Raw genomic sequence first — 23,222 nt, 5'->3', positions numbered from 1 at the left:
ACCTGTCTCAAATGGATCAGTCATTGCAACATAGGAGGAGGCTGTTCTGCTCATCACGTCCACACATGTATAATAATCCTCAGCCCTTTGCAGATGGACTTGATGCTATAAACGACTACATATGTTAATCGTAGGAGATCGAAAACACCTATTTTAAAAAGATTTTAGTGCAGGATTGTTAAAACAAATCGGGGAGAGTCAGTGCCACGGTGGTATTGTCACTGAAGCAGTAATTCAGAAACCCAGGGTAATCCTCTGGGACCTGGGTTTGAATCCCAACACAGCAGATGGTGAAATTTGAATTGAATAAAATCTGTGGTCTAGTGATGACGGTGAAACCCATTGTCGATTGTTTTTAAAACCCATCTGGTTCACTAATGCCCTTTTGGAAAGGAAATCTGCTGCCTACATATGACTCCAGACCCACAGCAACGTGGTTGACTCTTAAATAATGATAATCGCTTATTGTCATAAGTAGGCTTCAGTGAAGTTACTGTGACCCCTGGTCGCCACATTCCGGCGCATGTTCGGGGAGGCCGGTATGGGAATTGAACCCGTTCTGCATTATAAGCCAGCTGTTTAGCTCACTGTGCTAAACCAGTCCCGAGCAAGCCCCTAGCAAATAGCCTCGTAAACCGCTCAGTTCAAGGGCAATTAGAGATGGGCAGCAAATTTTAGCCAAGCAGCAATGTCCATGTCCTATGAATGAATATAAACAAACAAAATCAGAGTTATCACAACTTAACAGCTTCCAGTGAATTCCCTATTTCAAAGTGTTTCACAATTATTAAGTTTTAACGTACCTTTTTAGTTGAGTATCTTCATGCTTGACAAAATTAACTCCTTGATATACATTGATTGTCATGTAGGCAATATATACTGTAATAGGGAAAGAATATTCATTTATAGTACCTTTATATACTGGTTGATTTTGATATTCTCAGATCGCTCATTCATGACCACCTTTTTATTTTAACAATTTACCATATGATCCTCGCACAATATCCTAATTAATTTTAAAATGAGCTGGATAAATGTCCGATTAGATCAAAACATTTTGGTATTGAATTACTGAGAAGGGCAATAAAAGAATAGCATAAACATTGGGCGAAATTCTCCCAAAGGGAGACAAAGTGCTTACGGAGTGTTTCACCCCGGCATCGGAGGCCGCTCCTCTCCCCCTATTCTCTCTCTCTCTCTCTCCCCCCCCCCCCCCCCCAAAATCCGGGGGGGGGGGGGGGGGGGGGGGCTAGGAGCGGCGGCACGTCAATCTCGCGTGCCGGGCCTTGACGCTTGCTTCAAAGCGGCGCCGCCTGAATGACGCGGCCGGCAGCGCCTGAATGACATCACCCGTGCATGCGCGGCTGCCGTCTTCCCCTCCGCTGCCCCGCAAGACATGGAGGATTGATCTTGCGGGGCAGCGGAGGGAAAAGAGTGCGTCTTTCAGAGACGCCGGCCCTACGATCGGTGGGCACCGATTGCGGGCCAGACCTCTCCTGAGCACCCCCCTGGTGCTCAATTCTCCCTCTGCCCCCCACAGGGCCCACACGCAGCGGTCGCGCGCTGTTCACACCGGCAGCGACTAGGTGTGGTTGGCACCAGCGTGAACCGGTTGGATTCGGCAGGCTGCTCAGCCCATTCGGGCCGGAGAATTGCCGCTCGACCGGAGCGGCGATTCTCTGAGTGGCCTGTCACAAAACGCGGCACGCCATTTTGGGGGTGGGTGGGAGAATCGCGTGCGGGTGCCAAGGTGTGGGGGTTGGAGAATCGCGCCCATTATTCTGGAGAAAGGACATTCAGAAGAGAAGCTGGGCTTCTTGAACTGCATGACCATCTTCCAGGATGTCCTATTTGTATATCAATGGCAGTCACTGTGGCTGACCTTTACTTTGATTTAATTTAATGGTCCTGGAATTACATGTGCTGTACTTGGTACAGGATTGTATCCAATAATGACATCCAGCCATTATCCAGTTGAAGTGTGCGGGGTCAAAAGAAGAGCATTGGGCCAGAGGTAACTGCATCACTAAAGCACATAAGACACCCATCAGCCCTAAGCTTCAGGTAACTTGCCTCAGGGCCAAGTTGAAGCGTGTATTGACACCCTGAGAAATGTAAGAAATTTCTCCAATAAATTTGCAAGGGCCTTTGATTCTCTAGTGGGAGACCACTCGCTCCCTTCAGAAGCATACCACCTTCCAATCTTATACTAAAGTTTTGTAAAACTGAGAATACTGGAACTCACCATCAGGATTCCCTGCTCTTTTGACATACATGCCATTTGAAGGGATGAGTGAAGGTTCTTACTTTATATGAGTCTGGATGGAGATTTCTCCTGTTCCAGTAGAGGATTTCAACACCAATGCATTTATTATTTTCAAGTTTTGTATTGACAACCGTAGACAATTTAGAAGTTATCTGATTTTTTTTCCTCCAGCTCTGACAAGTAGTGCTGACTCAGTCATTCAAAACGGTTGCAATTGTGGACCTTTTTACATGTTTTCCAATGGCGATGCTTGTTTTCCATTTTTGTTCAGCATCTTTTTTCGGAAACATGTTAAGTGGTAAACAACAGATATCTCTATATGCTATAGAAACAGGTCACCAATCAGGTATTGCTACAGTTACTAGATCTCTCGATTGGCCAACAAAAGAATATTTTTTTACGAAATAAAGTTTTTGTCTATCAGTACATGGATATGTACCGACTTGTCACTGTATACAGACTTTCTGTTCTCTTGTAAATTTAAGCTTTAGCCATGGAATCACCGGCTCACTTCCCATCAGTCTGTAAAAAAGCCTTGAAGATCGCCTTATCACTTAAAAAGAAACAGCCCGATAAGGATGTCATACGATGCAGGTCAGTAGCCCACACAAAGGATGTACAGCCTGTCATTCCATGTAATCTTTCCCTGTTGTTGGAATTATTGGGCATTGCCTCCATTTCACTAGTTTATGTTTCAGACAGCAATCACCAAGGGCAGGAGTTTTCACCTCGTGCTGCTAGAAGCACGAATCGGGATCGGGTGGAGAATTACGCATAATTGAACAATCGAGGTTTGAGCCGATTCCCCCGCCGTGCTCCGGTTGCTTGCTGGCAGCGAAATTGAAGTTTGTGCGCCGCGCCAGCGGATGCAAAACCGATATTTGCATGGATTTTGTTTTATAAATTTAGAGTACCCAATTCATTTTTTCCAATTAAGGGGTAATTTAGCATGGCCAATCCACCTACCCTGCACATCTTTGGGTTGTGGAGGCGAAACCCACGCAAACCCTGGGAGAATGTGTAAACTCCACATAGACAGTGACCCAGAGCCGGGATCGACCCTGGGACTGTGGCGCCATGAGGCAGCAGTGCTAACCTCTGCGTCGCCGTGCTGCCTTTTGCATGGATTTTAATAACATTAGCACGTTGGGCAAGTATGGTCCACCCTTCTGTGATGCTCCGTCCCTCTGGCGAAGTCACATTTATGCAAGTATTTACAAACAGAACCTGAACACCATGGCTGCTGAGGCGGAGTGAGAGGAAAGGAAACGTTTAAAAACTCTTCAATATTGTCAGACTTGTGGGGGGTGGGGTGGGGTTGCTGCCTGGGCCATGGCACCCTCCCTAGGACACTGCCCCTCTCCAGACAGAGGGGCAATCAGATAGCCCAACCCTTTCCACCAGCTGTCTCTAAGCCCTGCCTGTCCACTGCTCCCCTGCTCCCATCCATCCTGCCCCCCCAGTCAAATTCACAACTTGTGTGTCACACCCAGGACCCACTTCACACTGCAGCTAAGCTCCTAACAGACACACAGTTCCTTCTCTCACCCCCATTTGTAGGGACTGCCCATACACTCGCCCCAAGGCATAAAGGTGATTGGTGGCACACGGTCACCTTCTCAACCGCATAACCAGGTGCCTACTGCCAACCCTGCTGGTGGGACATGGCTCACCTAGTGAGGAAGCCACAATACACTCCACTCGGGGAAACAGGACAGGGGCTACAGAGACTGTTGCTGATGCAGATTGCGGCAACCACTGTTACCACTGTTTACTGTGCTTGCTATCTACCTGGTTGCTGTTGCAGATATGCAGAAGCTGGATGCACCGAACCTGCTCAAGGAGGACCCTGCACAATAAGTGCCTTCCCCAGAAGAGCAGGGCCCAGCCAGTGTGGCTAGAGTGTTGCCGAGGAGGAGGTTTGAAGGAGGTGCTCCATCAGGACACGTCTATACCGTCAGCGGCTGCCCTTTGAGGTGCTGCCAGATCGCCCGTGCTGCTGACGACTTCAGATAACCACTGAGATCTTGCTCCACCTGTGCCAGATGGTGATGCATCGGGCACTGTGGGGCTTGGAGGAGGTCGTCTGTTCCCAATGGACATCAAGGTGACGGTTGCCCTGAACTTTTATGTCTTTGGGTCTTTTCATTGGTTAAGCGGGTACCTATCTGGGATCTTGCAAACGTCTGCACACAGGCACATCCGAGCTGTGATGGATGTCCTATGTGCCCAGGCAGCGGACTATACAACCTTCAGTCTGGACCAGGCCCACCAGATTGCCCAGGCAGCAGAATTTTCCAGCATCACTGTCGTGCCCCAAGTCCAGGAGATGATCAACGGCACACATGTCCCCCTACGAGCACTAGCTCACCAGGGAGTGCCCTTTATCAATAAAAAGGGTTTCCACTCCCTGAAAGCACAATTTATGTGCAACCACCAGCTGCACATCATGAACATCTGTGCCCAATATCCAGACAATGTGCCTGACTCTCACATTCTGAAGTTCCGGACACCTTCAAGGCTCTCCCTCAGGTGGTCGTGGCTGATGATGCTTGTCCAGACCATTATAAAGATGCCCATGCAGCAACCAGGAGCATAATTGAGCGGTGCATCGGCTTACTGAAGATGCGCTTCCGATGCCTGGACCGTTGCGATGGGGCTCTCCCATATAGCCACAGGAGAATCTTGCAAATGGTGCTGGCCTGTTGCATCCTTCATAACATCGCACAGCAGAGGGATGACATTCTTGAGGAGGAGGAAAAACGCCATCAGAAAAGGAGCATGGCAAGGAAGAACTGGGCTGCCAGGGCAGGCTGCCCAATATGTGCTCCTGGGTTGCCAGAAAAGGGACCAACTCATCATCTCCGATTTGCCAACTAAGAGACCTGGCCATCCCACCTCTCCATTTCGCCCCACACTTCCAAATGGAACCCCCTTTCCTACAGCAGATCACACTTCCTATTCCTCCTCCCTTCATTACACCTTCCCTGTCCCTCCTCCCCTCACTCCACCTTCTCTGTCCCTCAGCACTTCACTCTATCCCAATTCTCTTCCCCCCCCCCCCCCCCCCCCCCCCCCCCCTGCTCCCCGAGGGCCCTACCAGTATTACCACAGGGCGTGGCCCTGGGTTGGCGGTATCAGTGGTTCTTGTCCACGGGACAGAGGATGATGACAACTCATTGCGAAATTCTGGTGCTCATCATAGTTTGACAAAGTCTGACTCCTGCCTTTAGGATCATCTTCCAAAGCCCACCTGGGTGATCCCTGAATGCGTGCTGGCCAATGAATCTCACGGGCCCATATATCCTTTGAGGAGGGGAGGGGGGTGGCGGGTTCTGGAGATGTTAAGCACTTAGGGCTCACTCACTGGGTAAGCTGTCCTACATGGCAGTCTCACACTCTGGCGCAGTACCCTGCCACCTCTCGCTGAGGGTGATGCTGGTGGGATGTTCAAGTGTCACGGGGTGTGATCCCAGACAATACATCAGACGTGGAGGCGGCCTGCTGTGTCTTCCTCGCCCAAATGAACGGGGCCACTAACCTATTAATCCTGGCAAAAAAAGATTTAGTGAGGGAAAAAAAAGGGAGGCACTGATAAATGAATAAAAGTCTTGGGAGTATATTCATTTTTATAGTTTGGATCCTGCCTGCCAAGGACAGAAGGAGGTTATCTCATTTCTGCAAGTTGGACCTCAGGGCCTCCTCAATCGATTTTCTCAGGTTCCCCAACATGATTTTCCACTTTATCAAAGTGGACGTCAAATCTTTTGCCGGCATACTTGAGATAATAGTCGCTGTTATCAGGGAGGCTGACGTTTCCGATGCTGTCTCTGCCATTTTCTCCACAGAGAAGCTGTGCAATGCCTCCAAATCGGTCGGCGAATTACCTTCTGCAGGCCGCTTAACTCCCACAACTCCTGCGCCTGAAGGTGATTGGTCTCCTCCAGCTGTACCTGAGGTGGCGGCCTTGAAGGTGTGGGGTCAGTGGCGGAAGCATCTAAGGTTGAAGGGTGCCTCGGTGAGGGCACCGATGTGCGCAAATCATAGATTTGTACCGGCGAACTTAGACGTGGAGTTTCGAGGGTGGCGGCTGGCGGGGATTGAGCGGCTTGGGGACCTTTTTGTGGGGTGTAGCTTTTCATGTTTCGAGGAATTTGAAGACGATTATGAACTGCACAGCGGAAATGGTTTCCGGTACTTACAGGTGCAGAATTATGTCAGGAAGCAGGTGTCATCCTTTCCCGACCTGCCGCCCCCTGGGCTGCAGGACAAGATGGTATTGAAAGCAAGTGAGGGTAAGGTATCTGAGATATATAAGGAGTTAATGGACTGGGTGAGAGCCCTGATAGGAGAAGTTGAATGGAAGTGGGAGTTGGATGGGGGGGGAAATAGAGGCTAGGTTGTGGGAGGAGGCTATGAGGAGCGTGAACGCACCTTCCTCATGTGCTAGACATAGCCTTATTCAATTCAAGGTTGTGCATAGGGCGGATTTGATGGTAGCCAGGATGAGCAGGTTCTTTGAGCGGGTGGAAGACGGGCCGGGGGAGGCCTGCGAATCATGTTCACTTGTTTTGAGCATGTCCATAGCTAAGGGGGGTTCTGGCAGGGGTTCACGGACTTAATGTCTGACGTGGTGAAGGTGGTACAAGTCCAGAAGTGGCGATATTACCATACCCGGGAGTCCAGAGCGGCGAGAGAGGTGAACATGTTGGCCTTTGCCTCCCTGGTAGCCCGGAGATGGATCTTGTTGGAATGGAGGGACTCGGAGCCACCGAAACCAGGGGTGTGGGTGAATGACCTGGCAGAGTTCCTTCGGCTGGAAAAAGTTAAATTCTCTTAAAGAGGATCAGTGGATGGGTTTGCCCGGAGGTGGAAGCCGTTTATCGAATTCTTCAAGGACAGTTAAGGGGCGGGATTCTCCCAACGGGAGACTAAGCGCTGACGCCGGAGTGAAAACCGGAGTGTTTCACTCTGGCATCGGAGGCCGCTCCTCGCCCCCTATTCTCCCACCCCCAGGGAGGGCTCGGAGCGGCGCCACATCATTTAAGCGTGCCAGGCCTTGGCGCCGCGTATAAGCGGCGCCGCGTAAATTACATCACCCTCGCATGCGCGGTTGCCGTCCTCCCCGCGAGCGCCCCGCAAGAAATGGAGGAGTGATCTTGCGGGGCGGCGGAGGAAAGGACTGCATCTCTCAGAGGGGCCGGCCCGACGATCGGTGGGAACCAATCGCGGACCAGACCCCTTTTGAGTGCCGCCCCGGTGCTCAATCCACCCTCCTTCTCCCCCCCCCCCCCCCCCCCCAACCCCCCAAAAGGCCGCCCCTGCAGCTTTGGCGCGCTGTTCACGCCGGCAGCGATCAGGTGTGGTTGGCGCCGGTGTGAACACGTCATATTGGGCAGGCCGCTCGGCCCATTCGGGCTGGAGAATCATCGCTCGCCTGTTTCAAACGGCGAGCGGCGATTCTCCGAGCGGCCTGCTGTAAATTTTTTGCGCCGTTTTGTGGGGGGGAGAATCGCGCGCGGGTGCCAGGGCGGCGCGGCGGGTCTTGCCCGGCGCCCCCGCGATTCTCCCACCCGGTATGGGGAGGGGGGGGAGAATTGCGCCCAAGATATCAGCAGTAGGCAGGGGGAAGAATAAAGGGATTAAAATGGGGGAGGCAGGTTGGGCGGAAGGGAATGTGGGGTGGGGTGGTTGGCTGTTATTTATTTGTTTGTCATGAGGTTGCCTGTTTGTTCTCATTCTGGTTTGGTTGTATTCAATGTATATACAAAATGCCTTAATAATATTTTTTTAAAATAATGGTTGTGTAAAAGGTGTTTAATGTGTTGTACAATACCCCACAACTATGGTCCCATCCCCCCACCTAGCCACCCCATCCCCCCGTGCCCTCAGTGATCATCAATGTGCTTGGCCCTCCTGGCTCTACCACTATGTCTCGGTGTTTCCCCAGGATGCACATATGAGGTGGAAGCAGCCAGCTGCCTCCCTTGTCCCGTGGCCTTTGATGCCCCTGGCGGGTGACATCTGGGGTTGGATGACCTCGAGACGTGGAGACGCAGCCTTATTAGTTGGGTGGAACTGGGGGAGCTGGTGGCCACCGTCGCCACTCCATGGGACAGCTCCGGGTTGGTACTCAGTGCCCCTTCCTCCCGGTGGGTGCCCATAGGGCCCTGGGGTTCACCTTGGGATTGGGGGGCAGCTGGTTCAAATGCTGGCTGCCCCTGCATCATCTGTCTCTGCCAACCTTGGTGTTCCCATGGTCCGCACCAATGTGTCGATGCCCTCAACGATGCTCCTCCGTGACTGGGACATGCACTGCAGCCCCTCAGCCATGCCCAACTGCGACTGGAACAGGCTCTGCAGCGCATCCATGTCCATCTGAGAGTGGGACATGTCCCGTAGAACCTCACCAAGGTCAGCCTGGTACTGGGTCACATTCCCCCAGTGAGTCGGACATTCTGCTGAGACCCTCGGCCGTGGCCATCACCGACTGCGCGTCGCCATGGACACCTTCACTCATGGTGCCAACGTCGCAATGGCCTCGGTGCCCCTTGTCTCTGGGACTCCTCCAATCATATAGATCTGCTGAAGTGACACTGACATTTCCCTCTGAATGTTCCAGCTGCTCCCTACATCATCATCAGCTCTGAGTTCCTCTGTACCACAGGCTCAGCATCAGGCTGGGATCTATCCGGCTCATCACGCCTCACGATATCTAATGGGATCTCGCAAGACGTCGTAATCGTTATTTAGCAAATCTGCATTTTAAAGTGAGAATAATATGCGCTCGCCTGATCTACCAAGACCTGGAGATCTAACCCCTTTGCCTTGGAGACCTCAGGCGAGCACCGTTCAGTGCGTGTTCCCACTAACGGTGACCAGATGAACAGCACTTGGGAAGGTTTCCCAGGAGATCAGAGATCCGGGTGGTTGCCCTATGGGCAGGGTGGCCATTGGCACTAATGACTCCTGGGCACCTTGGCACTGCCAGCTGGGAATGTCACCTGGGTGCCAGCCTGGCACTGCCATGGTGCCCATGTGACACTGATAGGGGCAGTACCAAGCTGGCAGTTTCCCACAACACTGATATGGCTGGAGGGGTGTGAGGTGGTCGGGCGTAGAGGGGCCCGAGGAGCCCCTTCCAGGTGAGTTAGGTATTTGGGGTTGTCCATGGGTCCGACGGGGAGGTGGGGGGGGGGGGGGGGGGGGGGGGGGGGCGGTTTAGAGATCGGGACACCATTTAAACAAGGCGTTCGGATCTCCTCCACTGAGGAGTCTGAAGCTGGCAAGCAGAGCTCCTCAGTGCAGGAAACTGGACTAAGTGTGACCCTAGCGGGGCATTCCCTTCTGAGACCCGTGATTGCAACAAAGTCTTGTCAGATAGCGTGGTGTTTCTCACCGCTGCAAGCGCCAGAAACACGGAGCTAAACATGCTCCACACAGGATTCTGTTGCAATTCATGTAAGATTGGGCCCGTTATAATGGCTGCAGATTAGGGAAAACAGCCAATGGTCATCATTCACATCAGTACAAATGGCATAGGTAGAAAGAGGGATGTGGTCCGGCAGTCAGAATTTAGGGAACTAGGTAAGAAATTGGCAAGCAAGACCTCAAAAGTAGCAATCACCAGGTTAATTGCAGTACCACATAAGTGAGGGTAGAGGAGATGAATGTGCAGCTGGAGAGATGATGCAGAAGGAAAGTGTGGTAGTCACCACTGTTACATGTGTTATGGTAAGGCCCGTATAGTAGAAGTACGTGGGTAACTCCCTGCCTGCTGGCTCCGCCCAGTAGGCGGCGTATAAATGTGTATGCTTGCCTTTGCTCAATAAAGCCTTGATTATTCCACTACTCTCGTCTTTGTGGTAATTGATAGCGCATCAATTTATTGAGCAAATATTTTTTAAACGATGGATCTTCGCATCAAGGCTGATCGCCTGCAGCTGAGCCCTCAAGCAGCCAGCGCTACGTCCATCTCTGACCACTGGCTACCTGCTTTGAAAGCTATCTCAGAACAGCCGCTGAGGAGCCCTCGGAGTCGCAGAAACTCCAAATCCTCTATTCACGGATGAGCCGTGACATTCATCCCCTCCTACGGGATGCGCCCACCTACCCCGAAGCGATTGAACTCCTGAAGGGACATTACGTTCAACCAGTAATGCGCCAGGCACCTCCTGGCCACGAGACAGCAACTCCCCGGGGAGTCTCTGGACAATTTCTGCCATGCCCTGCACATCCTAGTTAGGAACTCTTGACTGCAGTTTCGGCAGTCCAGTGCACAGAACTTTTAATTAGAGACGCGTACATCACGGGCATGAGGTCTGCGTATGTCCGCCAACGGCTACTGGAAGGGGGTACGCTTGATCTTGCGGGAACTAGGCAGCTCGCTAACTCGTTAGAAGTGGCCTCCCGTAACATTCAATCCTACGCCCCCGACCGCGCGACACCCTCGTGGACATCGTGGGCCCCACCAGCTGCTGACTCCAGCTCACCGCAAGCCTGCGCCGTGTGGCAGCCAGACAACTCTGGGGGGCCCAAGTGTTACTTGTGCAGGCAAAATACGTACCCCAGGCAGCGCTGCCCGGCGCGGAGCGCGACCTGCAACGGGTGTGGGAAGAAAGGACACTTCGCATCTGTTTGTCAGGCCCTGTTGGTCGCCACAGTTTCCAGGCCCGCCACGTACAACCCCCACGTGCGATCCAGGGGCGCTGCCATCTTCCTCACCGCAAGCCACGTGTGGCCCATGGGCGTCGCCATCTTTGATGCCGCCTGCCGTGGGCGCCGCCATCTTCGGCGCCATTTTGGACGGCGTCTCAGGACCCCTGCTCGTCTAGCTGTTCTTCGCCCGCTGCTACCTCCGCCACCGCTGACCAGCTCGGGACCTCCCAGCACCTGCCGCAGCTCGCCTCTATCACCCTGGATTAATCCCGGCCCCGCAACCTCGTGACCGCGACGACGACGATGGTGAAGCCCTCGCCCAACCCTCAGATGATGTACTTAATCTTCTCCAGGTGGAGAAATTCCACCAGCCAGTCTGCAGCTGTGAGTGGTGCTGCTGATTGCCAGCCAAACAGGATAATCCATTGTGCGATTAAGAAAGCAAAAGCCAGGGTTTCAGCCCCCTTTCCCATATGTAGTTCTGGCGGGTGCAATACCCCAAAGACTGCAACTCTTGGCATGGCTCCACCCTCACCCCCACAACCTTGGACATCGCTTCAAAGAAGGCTGTCCAGAACCCAACAAGTCTGGGGCATGCTCAGAACATGAGGCCGTGGTTGGCCGGACCTCCCTGACACCGTTTGCATTTATCCTCCCCCTCTGCGAAGAACCTGTTCATTCGGGTTCTAGTTAGGTGAGCTCTGTGCACCACTTTAAACTGTATGAGGCTTAGCCTAGCGCAGGATGAGGTTGAGATGGCCGTACTCAGTCGGTCGCTTCAGAGTCCCCAACCAACTTCCATCCTCAGTTTGTCCTCCCATTTTCGTCTGGCTCCGTCCAGTGGTATTCTTGCCCTATCCAGTAACCATTCCTAAATGTTCCCACAGTCTCTTCCCCCCCTCCCCCTTTCTGTCTGTGTTTATTAGTTCCTCTAGTAGTGTGTCTCCGGGGCCCTGGGGTATTTTGCCACCTCCTTGCGAAGAAAGTATTTAATTTGAAAGAACCAGAGTTCCTGTTCTGTTGGTAGTTCCTGGTCTTCCGTCAGTTCGCCCAAGGTTGCAAGTCTATCCCAGATGTATAAGTCCCTGACTGCTAGTGTCCGCCCTGTCCTGTCTCCATTTTCTAAAGTAGGCATCGAGCATGGCTGGTGGGAATTTGTGGTTTCCGCAGGTGGAGGGCATCTCGGTTAGGCCAAAGTGTTACCTCATTTGGTTCCGATACCTTCATTGTGGCAACCACTACTGGGCAGGATGTGTATTTCGTCGGGGGGGGGGGGGGGGGCGCTGCTGTGGCGAGGGTTGTTCCCTTGCAGGAGGACTCCTCCAGCCTCACCCATTCTGTGTTGGGTTGTTGTATCCATCCTCTCAGCTGCGGCTGCCCAGTAGGCCATTTTTTCCTCCTTTGCAGTGTCAACTTAGGGATCCTTTGGTTCTTCCTCTCTCTCTCTCTCTCTCTCTCTTTATCTTTCTCTTTCTCTCTCTCCTCCCTCCCACACACACACAAACACAATGATCATTTTGACTATCTTATGGAAAAAGGTCTTGGGGATGAAGATCGGTATAGATCCAAACAGGAAGAAGAACCTCAGCAGCACATTATCTTGATCATCTGCACCCACTCCGCCAGGGAAAGCGGGAGTGCATCCCATCCCTGTAGGTCCTTTTTAACTTCCTCTGCCAAGCTGGTCAGATTCCACTTGTAGATCCGTGTCCAGTCATGGGCTACCTGAAATCCCCAGGTCATGGAATTTACTTTGGGCTAGTTTGAATGGTAGTCCCTCCAGCTCTGTCTCTCTCCCGTTTGGGTTCACTGGGAATGCTGCACTCTTGCCCAGGTTGAATTTGTAGCCCGAGAAGGCTCCAAACTCTTGCAGGATCTGCAGGATTGCTTTCAGGCTGTGGGTCCCTGCCTCCTCATTGGATACCCTTCCAGCTTTTCGCATCTCGCAGAGCGATCGGCAGGGATTTTAATTGCGAGGGCAAACAAGAGTGGGCATCCCTGCATTGTGCCTCTGTGTCGCTGGAAATATTCAGAGCTGGTGATGTTGGTCCAAACGCTCGCCTTGGGGGCATTGTACAAGACTTTCACCCACGAGGTGAACCCCGTTCCTGGCCCAAACCACTCCAGTACCTCAAAACGGTACTTCCATTCGACTCTGTTGAAGGCCTTTTCTGCATCCAAAGAGACGATCACCTCTGGTGTCCTCTCTCTGGGTGGGGTCATTATTACATTCAGCAGTGGCCTGATGTTCGCAGTTAGCTGTCTACCCTTAACAAAGCCCGTCTGGTCCTCTGCGACCACCTCTGGTACACAGTTCTTGGCATGGACTTTTGCGAGTATCTTCACGTCCATGTTGAGCAGCGAAATCGTTCTGTATGATCCACATTCCGTTGGGTCTTTGTCTTTTTTGGGTATCAGTGATATCGTGACCTGTGTTAGCGTTGGAGGCAGGGTGCCCCTCGCTAGCGAGTCTGCGAACATGCCATGTAGGTGTGGGGCCAGGGATGGTGCAAATGTTTTTGTGGGGTCCTGGCGTCTTCCCCACCTGCATGGAGCTGATGCTGTTCATGAACTCTCCCAGTCCTATTGGTTCTTCCAATGCCCCCCCGGCCTATCGTCCCCCACAACTGCCATGTTCAGTCTGTTGAGGAACCATTTCATCTCTGCGTTCCCGTCGGGCAGGCCTTACCTGCCCAGACAAACCCCAAAATCGACTGTCATCTTCACGATTGCACCCGTCCGCCAGCGGGAGCACATTCCACCTCCTGAAACCCCCCTTTCATCTGTTCCCACCAACCGTGCCAGATTCAACTTGTGCAACTGCTCCCACCCCTGCACCACCTGAATAATAATAATCTTTATTGTCACAAGTAGGCTTACATTGCAATGAAGTTGCAGTGAAAAGCCTCTATTCTCCACATTTCCGGCGGATGTTCGGGTGCAACAGAGGGAGAATCAGAATGTCCAAATTACCTAACAGCATGTCTTTCGGGACTTGTGGAAGGAAACCGGAGCACCCAGTGGAAACCCACGCAGACATGGGGAGAACGTGCAGACTCCGCACAGACAGTGACCCAGCCGGGAATCGAACCTGGGACCCTGGTGCTGTGAAGCCACAGTGCTCACCACTGTGCTACCATGCTGCCCTTACCCAAATACCGAAAGCGCTCCCCCACTTCTCTAAACGGCAACTCCCCCAGCTTCTTCCCCTGATCCCTCGCTTGAATTAGAAAAACCTTGCTCTTCCCCTATTCAATTTATATCCCGAAAACCAACCAAACTCCTCCAATATACCCATAATCACCCCAATACCTTCCAACGGGTTTGAAATGTAGAGCAGCAGATTGTCCGTGTACAGCAAGACCCTAAGCTCCACACCCCCCTGCACTATCCCCTGCCAGTCACTTGATGCTCTCAGTGCCATCGCCAATGGCAATGAGGATCGTGGGGTTGCTGAAGGGCATTGAGGGTGCGGACGCTGGCTCGTATGTGGCCAAGATGTTGGAGAAGTGGATGGGAGAGGGACTCTTCGAACTGCCCCTGGAGGTGGACTGGGCGTAGATGAGGAAAGCCGCAGGGCAACGAGCTGCCGAGGGCGATGGTGGTGTGGTTGCGCCGATTTCTGAGCAAGGAGTGGATCCTGAGGTGGGCCAAGCAGACGAAGAGGTGTACCTGGCAGGGCAGCAAACTTTGAGTATACCAGGACCTGGGTGGGGAGCTGGCTAAAAGGGGAGCGGGCTTTAACAAAGCGAAGGCTGTCCTCTTTAAGAAGGGGGTGAAGTTTGGGATGTTGCACCCGGCTTGCCTCTGGGTGACCTACAATGGTTGTGAATACTATTTTGGGACCCTGGAGGAAGCGATGGAGTTTATGAGAGACAATGGACTGGCAGGTGAAGGAGGACATTGAACTTTGGAGGAGGTGTTTTTTTTCTCTGGGGGCCACTGTCCTTTGTTCTTCTGTGGTGGTTGTTCTTGTCTCTCTTGGTCTTTGAATGTTGATGTTGTTTGCACCAGGAGAGTGTTGGTGTGGGGGTGGGGGGGGGGGGGGGGGGAAGAGAGAATCAGGGGGTAGGATGCTAGGCGCCGTGGGCGGAGGCTGCCATGCTAGCTGGTTGGGCTAGTTCACGGAAGCGCAGTGGGGGGGGAGCAGGTGGTTAGAGTGTTGATGGGGGTTCAAATGGGAAGGGGGGAGCTGCTGACATGGGAGGGGTTTTTGAAATGTGGTATGAAAGGGGTCGATGGCTGTGGACATCAGAGGGCGGGCCTGAGTGGGTGCGGGACACAGGCTGGAGGGTGGCCAAGGAGGGGTTATGGTTGATCAGGAGGGGCGTGTCCTCGGACTTTCAAGTGAATCGGGCGGGGGGGGGGGGGGGAGGGAGGCAGACAGCACGCGCTGTGTAGGTTGGATGTGGGGCTGTTGGCAGATGAGGGGGTTTGTGAGCGGGTGTGGGCTGCTATTCGAGGATATGTGGAGCTGAATTACACAGGTGAGATTTTGGCTACCACTTGTGGGAAGCACTGAAGGCAGTAGTAAGGGAGGGGGAGTTTATTTCAATACGGGGGGTCACAGAGATATGACGGAGCGGGCGGAGATGGCGAGTCTAGTGGAGGAGATTTTGCAGGTGGATAGGAGGTATTTTGAGGCCCCGGAGACGGGGTTGTTGAGGGAGCGACAGAAACTTCAGATGGAGTTTGTGCTGATGTCCACAGGTAAGGCGGTAGAACAATTGAGGGCGGCTAAAGGGGCGGTTGTTGAGTATGGGGAAATGTCAAGTAGGAATGTGGGCGCATCAATTGAGGAAGCAGGAGGCGGCGAGGTAGATCGGAAAGGTGAAGGATGGGGGGTTGGGAAACACAGTCTTTGATCCTGTGGGGGTGAATGTGGTGTTTGAGGATTTATATAAGAGATTGGACGAGTCGGAGCCCCCAGCCGGGGTGGAGAGTTGATGAGGGTAATGATGTTTTGTGTGACTTGTCTGCTTGCCATACTTTGAAAGCTTATGCATTATGGCATCGCATATTACCATATTTACAATCTCAAATCTACTTCCAAAACACTTCTGAAAAAGGTTATCAATCTGAAAAATTAACTCTCTGCGGTACTTCCTGACCTGAGCTTTTCCAGAATGTTCAGTTTTTATTAATTAAAGTAAAAATAACATTTTTAAGGACTATTTGCCTGTTGCCAGGATGAAGTTGAAGTTGTGTTTTAATATTTAGAGGATAGTCATTAAGAATTAACTTGCTTTATTCTCCCCACAGCAAATTGCTACACAGCTTGATCCAGATCTCACTCCCCACAGGAATAACTGAAATTGAACCTCGGGTCCTTGAGGAAGTATGGTCATACTATGAGGAAGCACTCATCATTATAGAGAGTTTGGTGAGTGAGAGAAGATTGAGAGTCTATATTTGAACCTTATACCAGAGTAATGAGTTCTGGATGGACCCTATTTTGAAAGAAACATGGCCCAATTCTCTGTCTTTTATTGTTGTGATTTCTTGCTATTAACAATGTAATGAAATTGAATTATAGTCTCAATTTAGAAGAAAATTTTGATCTTTCCTGCTTGACTCAGCTGGGAGATAAATTTGGCAGGTGCAGAGCACTGACATATAGCGTCGAGGAGCCCGGGCGTAATATTCTTGACTGTTCAGGTGGGGTTGAGAGCAATATAGGAGAATTCTTGTTAGAAATTAAAGAACAATGCAGCTTTGAGATTTTCAAGCCATAGAGCCACACAACAAGCCACAGAGCCACACAACAATACACAGGCTGCTAAACCTCCCAAAACATCACTATACTTTAAGCTTCTACAATCTTGAAGGCTTGCAGTGGTCCTCCCACTTCCTCTGAGTGGATGTGCATAAAGTTTTAAACACAAAAAATTACTAACTCCTAATAATTAAATGACCTGAAGGTGGAAATGTAAGCACGTATGGTTCTGTTCACGAAGAGTATCCTTTAAGTACAGTGCCAAGCAATGACCATCTGCAATGAGAGAGCATCTAACCGTTTGTGGCAACAAGAGCATTTCAGAGGCCGAGAATTATGTTGCAAATAACATAGCCCCTCACTTCGCAAAACCTGTCCTCCATCTACAAGGCCCAAGAATACTCTCCACTTGCTTGGATGTGCAGCTCCAATAGCAGTCAAGGAGCTCGACACCAGCCAGAACAAAGCAACCAGCTTGATTGGCACCCCATCCTCCACCCTAAATATAAACACCCTCTACAACCGACACCCAGTAGTATGTACCATTCACAAGATGAGCTGTAGGAACTCACCAAGGGTTCTTCGACAGCACCTTTCAAAGAATTCTTACTATGCAGAAGGAGGCCATTCACCCCATCGGGTCTGCACTGACGCTCAAAAGAACACCCTACCTAGACCCAATCTCCCACCCTCTCCCAGTAATCCCACCTAACCGTTGGACACTAAAGAGCAATTTAGCATTGCCATTTCACCTAACCCGTAGATCTTTGGGAGGAAACCAGAGCACCCAGAGGAAACCCACGCAGACACAGGGAGAATGTGCAAACTCCACAAAGACAGTCACCGGAGGCCAGAATCGAACCCGGGTTCTTGCCACTGTGAGGCAGCAATGCTAAACACTACCACCATGCCGCCCTTTCAAACCCAGAAACTCTACTACCCAAAAGGACAAACAGCAGAGGACCATGACCTGCAAGCCACGCTCAAAGTCAAACACCACCACTGTCCTTCACTGTCACTGTGTTCCTGAACTGTGGGAGTACTTAAGAACATAAGATAAGAAATAGAAGGAGAAAACCATGCAGCCCGTCAAGCCTGTTCTGCCATTCAGTATGACCATGGCTAATCATTCGCCTTAATTCCACTGTCTTGCCTGCTTCCACAGATCCCTTGGAGTATGTTTCCCGAAAACAACCCCGCAGGAATTATCGCGGGCAAGACGGACAATTTAAGGGACCTCGGGCAGGGATTTCTGGTCCCCAGGTGAAGCGGGTCTGTAAAGTCCCACCCCTTGATTCCATGAGGGCCAAAAGTCCACCTATCTCAGCCTTAAATGCATTCAGTAAAGCAAATAGTAAAGAGGTAGAGAATTCCAAAGATTCACAACTCTGAGTGAAGAAATGTCTCCTGATTTCAGTTCTAAATGTCCCCAGATCCTGAGATTGCATTCCTCTGCTCTAGATGCCCCAACTAGGGGAAGCACCTCCTCCCAGGTCATAGCTATCAAGGGCCTTAAGAATTTTGCATGTTTCAGAGAGATTACCCATCATTCTTCTGAGCACCTCAGAGTGTAGGCCTAATTTACTCAAGCGCTCATAATAGAACAATCTGCCCTACATGGACCGGCGTAATTTAAGGCAGCTCACCACCACCTTTTCAAGGGCAATTAGGGATAAAACAAAGGTGCATCCTGCTCAATTTGCACTTTAAAGGTTGAAGAATGTGAGTTCTAAGTGAGCAAACTTTGCCTCACTATGTCTTAGGCAATGTTTTTCTGTGTGTAGCAAGAGGAATATCCAGAGGTGGAGATCCTATGGCTGATGACTCGAGCTTGGAACACAGGGGCTTCCTTGTATAGTTTGGGGAAGTACACTGAGACTGAGCACTGGTGTGGGCTTGGAATGCGCTTCCTCAAACATCTGGGATCTCTCAGAGCCAACTATGAAACCCAGGTAAGATAAAACTCACAGTAAGAATCATTAATTTATAGAAAACAAATAGAACTCCTTTCTTCACTCCTTATTAGCCATGATATACAAATTCTGCCTTTAATGCAGAAATAAATTCCAAGACACTTGGAAGTACAAGCAAAAACAAAAGACGCAATGAAGGCACTATTACCAGGGGTGATCAAAAGCTTAGTCAAAGCAGTAGATTTTAAAGAAGCTCATAATGGAGGACAAAGAGTTAAAGAGGCAGATAAGTTTGGGAAGAGACTTGCAGAGAATGGGAGCAATGGTGAAAGGCATGGTCATCAATAGCCATAAACAAGATAGTACTTATCCATTTCTTGTTGTCTTAAATACATTGGGCTAGATTTTCGCAACTGGGCCAGGTAGCTTGCGTTGGTAAATTTCCTGACTCGGTAGTTCCGCCTCAATTCAACGGGACCCATTAGACCCTATTCTTGTTCCAGGGAGATGGAGTGGAAGCAGATCCTATGTGGCGATGGGAGCAGATGAGTGTCAACGCAGTCTGGTTAGAGAGCCGTTGTTGGTTCTTTGAGACTGTCCCAATTGTATAAGATGCTGTTAGGTTCTCTAGCCCTTACCCCCATCTAAAACCCCCATGCTCCCTCGTGCCCACATGTCATCTCCACAGCCACTCGCCCAGTACAGTGTCTCCCATGGGCATTATGTGAAGGTTATTTTTTTTATAATAATCTAATTATAGCTCACTATTTAAAAAAAAAAAAATTAGAGTACCCGATTCTTTTTTTCCAATTTAGGGCAATTTAGCGTGGCCATTCCACCTACCCTGCACATCATTTTGGGTTGTGGGGATGAGACCCACACAGACACAGGGAGAATTTGGCATTGGGTCCTCAGCGCTGTGAGGGAGCAGTGTTAACTACTGCACCACTGTGCTGCCCAATATGGTTCACTCATATACACTTAATAGTAAAAAAGAACCCCGGAGAGTCGGTGCAGACCCGATGGGCCAAATGGCCTCCTGCCCTGTAAAGATTCTATGATTCTTCTCTGATTCTGTAACAACGTGGGCAGAAGTAGGACTTGTACAGATCCCCGGAGCAACATCTTTTATTTGAAGGAAGTGAGATGAGGTAAAGGAGAAGTTGTTCAATGAGATCACAAGTTCAGATCTGTGCATGGAGACAGGTTAGACAAGGAAGTAGAGAAGAGCCCTCAGACTATCCTAGTGGGGAATGGAGGTGTAGAGATATTGGCTGTCCAAGTGAAAAGGAGACAGTTAGTAAGGCCAGGAAATTGGAAACATAAAGTGACCAGGGCATCAGAAGAATTGGTAGCTGGGGAGAGACTGGACAAGGGGAGAAAAAATAATCAAGATGGGAGTAAATTATTTCAGTGGGGCAGGAACAAGCTGAAACAATAGGCCTACCCAGGGAAGTCTGGTTTGTATATCTTGGAAGGAGGTAGAAGCAGGCTATTTGGAGTTGGAACATTATGAAGTTGGAAACTGGAGGGTAGAGCTCTGAGGAAATGAGGTCAGTGACAATTCTGGAAGGATGGATTGATGTTTGGTGGTGGCGGTTCATGGTTCAAGAGGGGGTAAGAGGAAGTATTTTAGCTTCTGCTAGGTACATGTCAGTCTATCTGACAATAATAGCACTTTTAATCTTTTTTCCCCATGTGAACAGATGTAAATCTTTTAATAGCACGTTTGTTTTCTAAGAGAGAATAATAACTATTGGGAATTACCTTGGTACAGACGAGTTCCATTTTGTCAAAGTACTGCTTAGGATTTAATTAACAGTTTGTTGATTCAGCCAATGCAGGTACAACTGCCTGAGGAATAAATCAGTAGACTTCTGATTTTTGCCCGGCAGTTAGCAACTCAATTGGCTCAACAAGGCCAATTCCCTCCTTTGATCTTAATGGGCCTAAACCACTAAATAACAGCATACTTATCAAAAAGGAATCAAAATAAAGAGAGTGTTGATCTTGTTTATTTGTTCCTTGAGGAATTGCATTACCTGCAGCAGTGACTTTCTAGGTTAGTTCAAGTTTCATTCCCCACAAGATTGATGTTTTCCCTACTCATGAGACAAGCAACCATTGCTCACATATTCTGTTTTAAAGGATAACATTTTGCTCAGTTTTGATTACCTATTGATTTTGTTTCAGAATTTGACACACTAGCTCACTCAAAATAGCACCTAATCCAGTTAAAGGAATTGCCAATATTGGGATATTTTGCGATTTGTAGATTTATAAAGTCCTGTGTGTTACGTTCACTTGGGGGATGACTTGGATACTGATTTGGCAAGGAATGTGATCTTGTGATCCAGTGTCGATTCATGCTTTCCTATTCGTTGCAGCAATCTGGGATTTTGGATATGAGTAACCATAGCTGGGAAGCTATCACGTGATGGCTCCATCTTATTTTTTATTGGGTGCATACTTATTGTGTTTTTGCACAATTTACACTTAACTTCCAATGTTCCCACCAGGGTTTTCCAAGTAAAAGAACAATAGAATGATTATCTTACACATGGTGAATGGAATGTAATGAAGATGAAAACTTGTAAGTTACACACATTTTGAATTGTGTTTTGACAGATGATGGGTCTCTATACTGAAATTTTGGACAGAATGGATAGAGAAAAGAAGGTACTCCCTATTGAAGAGTAGGAAAGCGTCCCATTTCCATTCAGTGGGTATAGAATGCATCAGGAATGTGGGGGTATAAATTCTTTACAAAAGTGAACTATCTGAATTCAATTTACTCATTTTGAGTGTTTTTCATTTTTCTTTTGACCAAGTTGATATTAATTTCATAGCGGTTGCAAACTGTTAAGTCCAATTAAGATAATTTCCGATAAGAAACATTGAGTTAACTCTAGTTCATCTGTCATTCCTCAGAATTTATACAAATTGTCTGTAAGGTTATATTCACAAAAAAAATTACTATACAAGAGATGGTATTTTAAAAATAGCTTGCCATTTTCTGCATTTTAGTGGAAAATACGTAAGGATACTCTTCGGTCCCAGGCATGTGTTACGAAAATGTTTAGGAATATGAAATTTATTAAGAAACAAAGCTTTGGCTTCAGACTGATTTCTTTGGTGAGTGTTTATTGCCTGACTGTCATGGTATGCGATGAATGTTATATATAGATGACTTTATGTAACAGATGCAAATATTTAAAATAAACCAGACTTTCCATTGAAGGACTGTAAGTTGTGTTAATAAGTGTATCTGTTAAAGCAACATGACAAACCAAACATCCCAAGATCTCCTAAATTTGGAGGAAGATTCAGAACAATAGGAAATTTGAAACAATGGGCTGGATTCTCCACAGCCCAACGCCGAAATTGCAGGTAGCGCCGGGACGGAGAATACAGTTTGATGCCATAATCAGGCCTGGCGCCGTTCATCGATTCTCCGGGCACCGAAAATCGGCGTCACCGGAGAGTATACCGTGCCACCGGGGGGGCCATTGCCAGAAGCCCGCTCAGCAATCCTCCACTCCCGACCGGCCGAGTTCCCAATGGCATGGAACTAATCACCTATTGCCGGTAGGGATGCTCGCATGGCGGCTGCGGACTCGGTGAATGAAGTGACTGCTACCTGATTAATAATGAAACTACCAAGGATTTGCATGTCTGTAATACCATTGCAAGCTTACCCCTAAGTTATTCCAAAATTTTCCAGAAAAGCCAAAAGTTATTGGGCTGGATTTTCTATTATGGAGACTATGTCCCCACACCGGCCGCCCTGGTCGGGGGTGGGCGGATCGGAGACCAGGGGGGGCCTTTTTAAGGGGCCTTGTAGGTGGCTGGGGATTTAATGTGCAGGGGTTGAGGCTTGGGCCCACGGCCGATCGGTGCTATGTCTTTTCGTCCAACGTCATTTCGTCCAACGACACTTCGTCCACGTCTTTTGGTCCAACGTCTTTTTGTCCGCCCGTCTTTTGGTCCAACGTCACTTCGTCCAATTATCCAATTACAAATAGTTTAATTTAGTTTTTCAATGTTACTGCTCAAGGATCCTCTCCACCTATTTCGCCTCTTGAGGTTGAGTTCTGCATTTGTGCTGCTTGATCTCCAGACATTATTAAGATAAGCTGCAGGATATTCACCCATGTATGCTCCAGCGTGATGAGAGCCATTGTATCTGATGGAATATTTGATCATTTCAGACCTGTAATGTCAGAACCCACTGCCAACCAGAGGTTTTAATCACTCGACGAAAATCGAGTTTAAATCTGCTTCTTTCAGAACTGCACTCATTGTCTAAAGCCAATTAGACTCCCACTTATATCTATGTCTGTCGGAATTGTAGAATATCAAATCATCTTGTCCTCTCCCCATTATTCTCTCTCGGGTACAGTTCTGGAAATCTAACTTTTAGGGAATTTCGGGAATTTACAATTTACATCAATTTTAAGTAATTTCGGGAATTTTAAGTAATTAGTAAACTTTTAGATTTTTTAACTGCATTTTTAGATTTTTTAACTTTTTAACTGCATTTTTCAACTTGCATTTTACTTGCATTTTATCAATTACTTGCATTTTAGCAATTAAATTCACTTGCTGTATTGTACTTGCATTTTGCTGTATTGTACTTGCATTTTATCAATTAAATGGTTTTATACGG

General features: G+C 49.3%; 1 protein-coding gene across 1 annotated transcript in view; it reads left to right on the top strand.

Annotated features, from left to right (window-relative positions):
- tex11 (testis expressed 11) overlaps positions 1-21,774 on the top strand; it is a 304,551-nt gene extending 282,777 nt beyond the window's left edge. The window contains 4 exon segments of the mRNA XM_038775694.1: positions 2,752-2,860; positions 16,187-16,307; positions 18,425-18,592; positions 21,182-21,774. Coding sequence (XP_038631622.1) covers positions 2,752-2,860; positions 16,187-16,307; positions 18,425-18,592; positions 21,182-21,253 — 470 coding nt within the window. The 3' untranslated portion in view covers positions 21,254-21,774.
- Positions 21,775-23,222: the final 1,448 nt, after the last annotated feature.

This window comes from Scyliorhinus canicula, chromosome 17 (genome assembly GCF_902713615.1).
Source record: "Scyliorhinus canicula chromosome 17, sScyCan1.1, whole genome shotgun sequence".
NCBI lineage: Eukaryota > Metazoa > Chordata > Chondrichthyes > Carcharhiniformes > Scyliorhinidae > Scyliorhinus > Scyliorhinus canicula.
The sequence above is the reverse complement of the archived record's forward strand: the minus strand, read 5'-3'. Positions and strand labels throughout refer to the sequence as shown.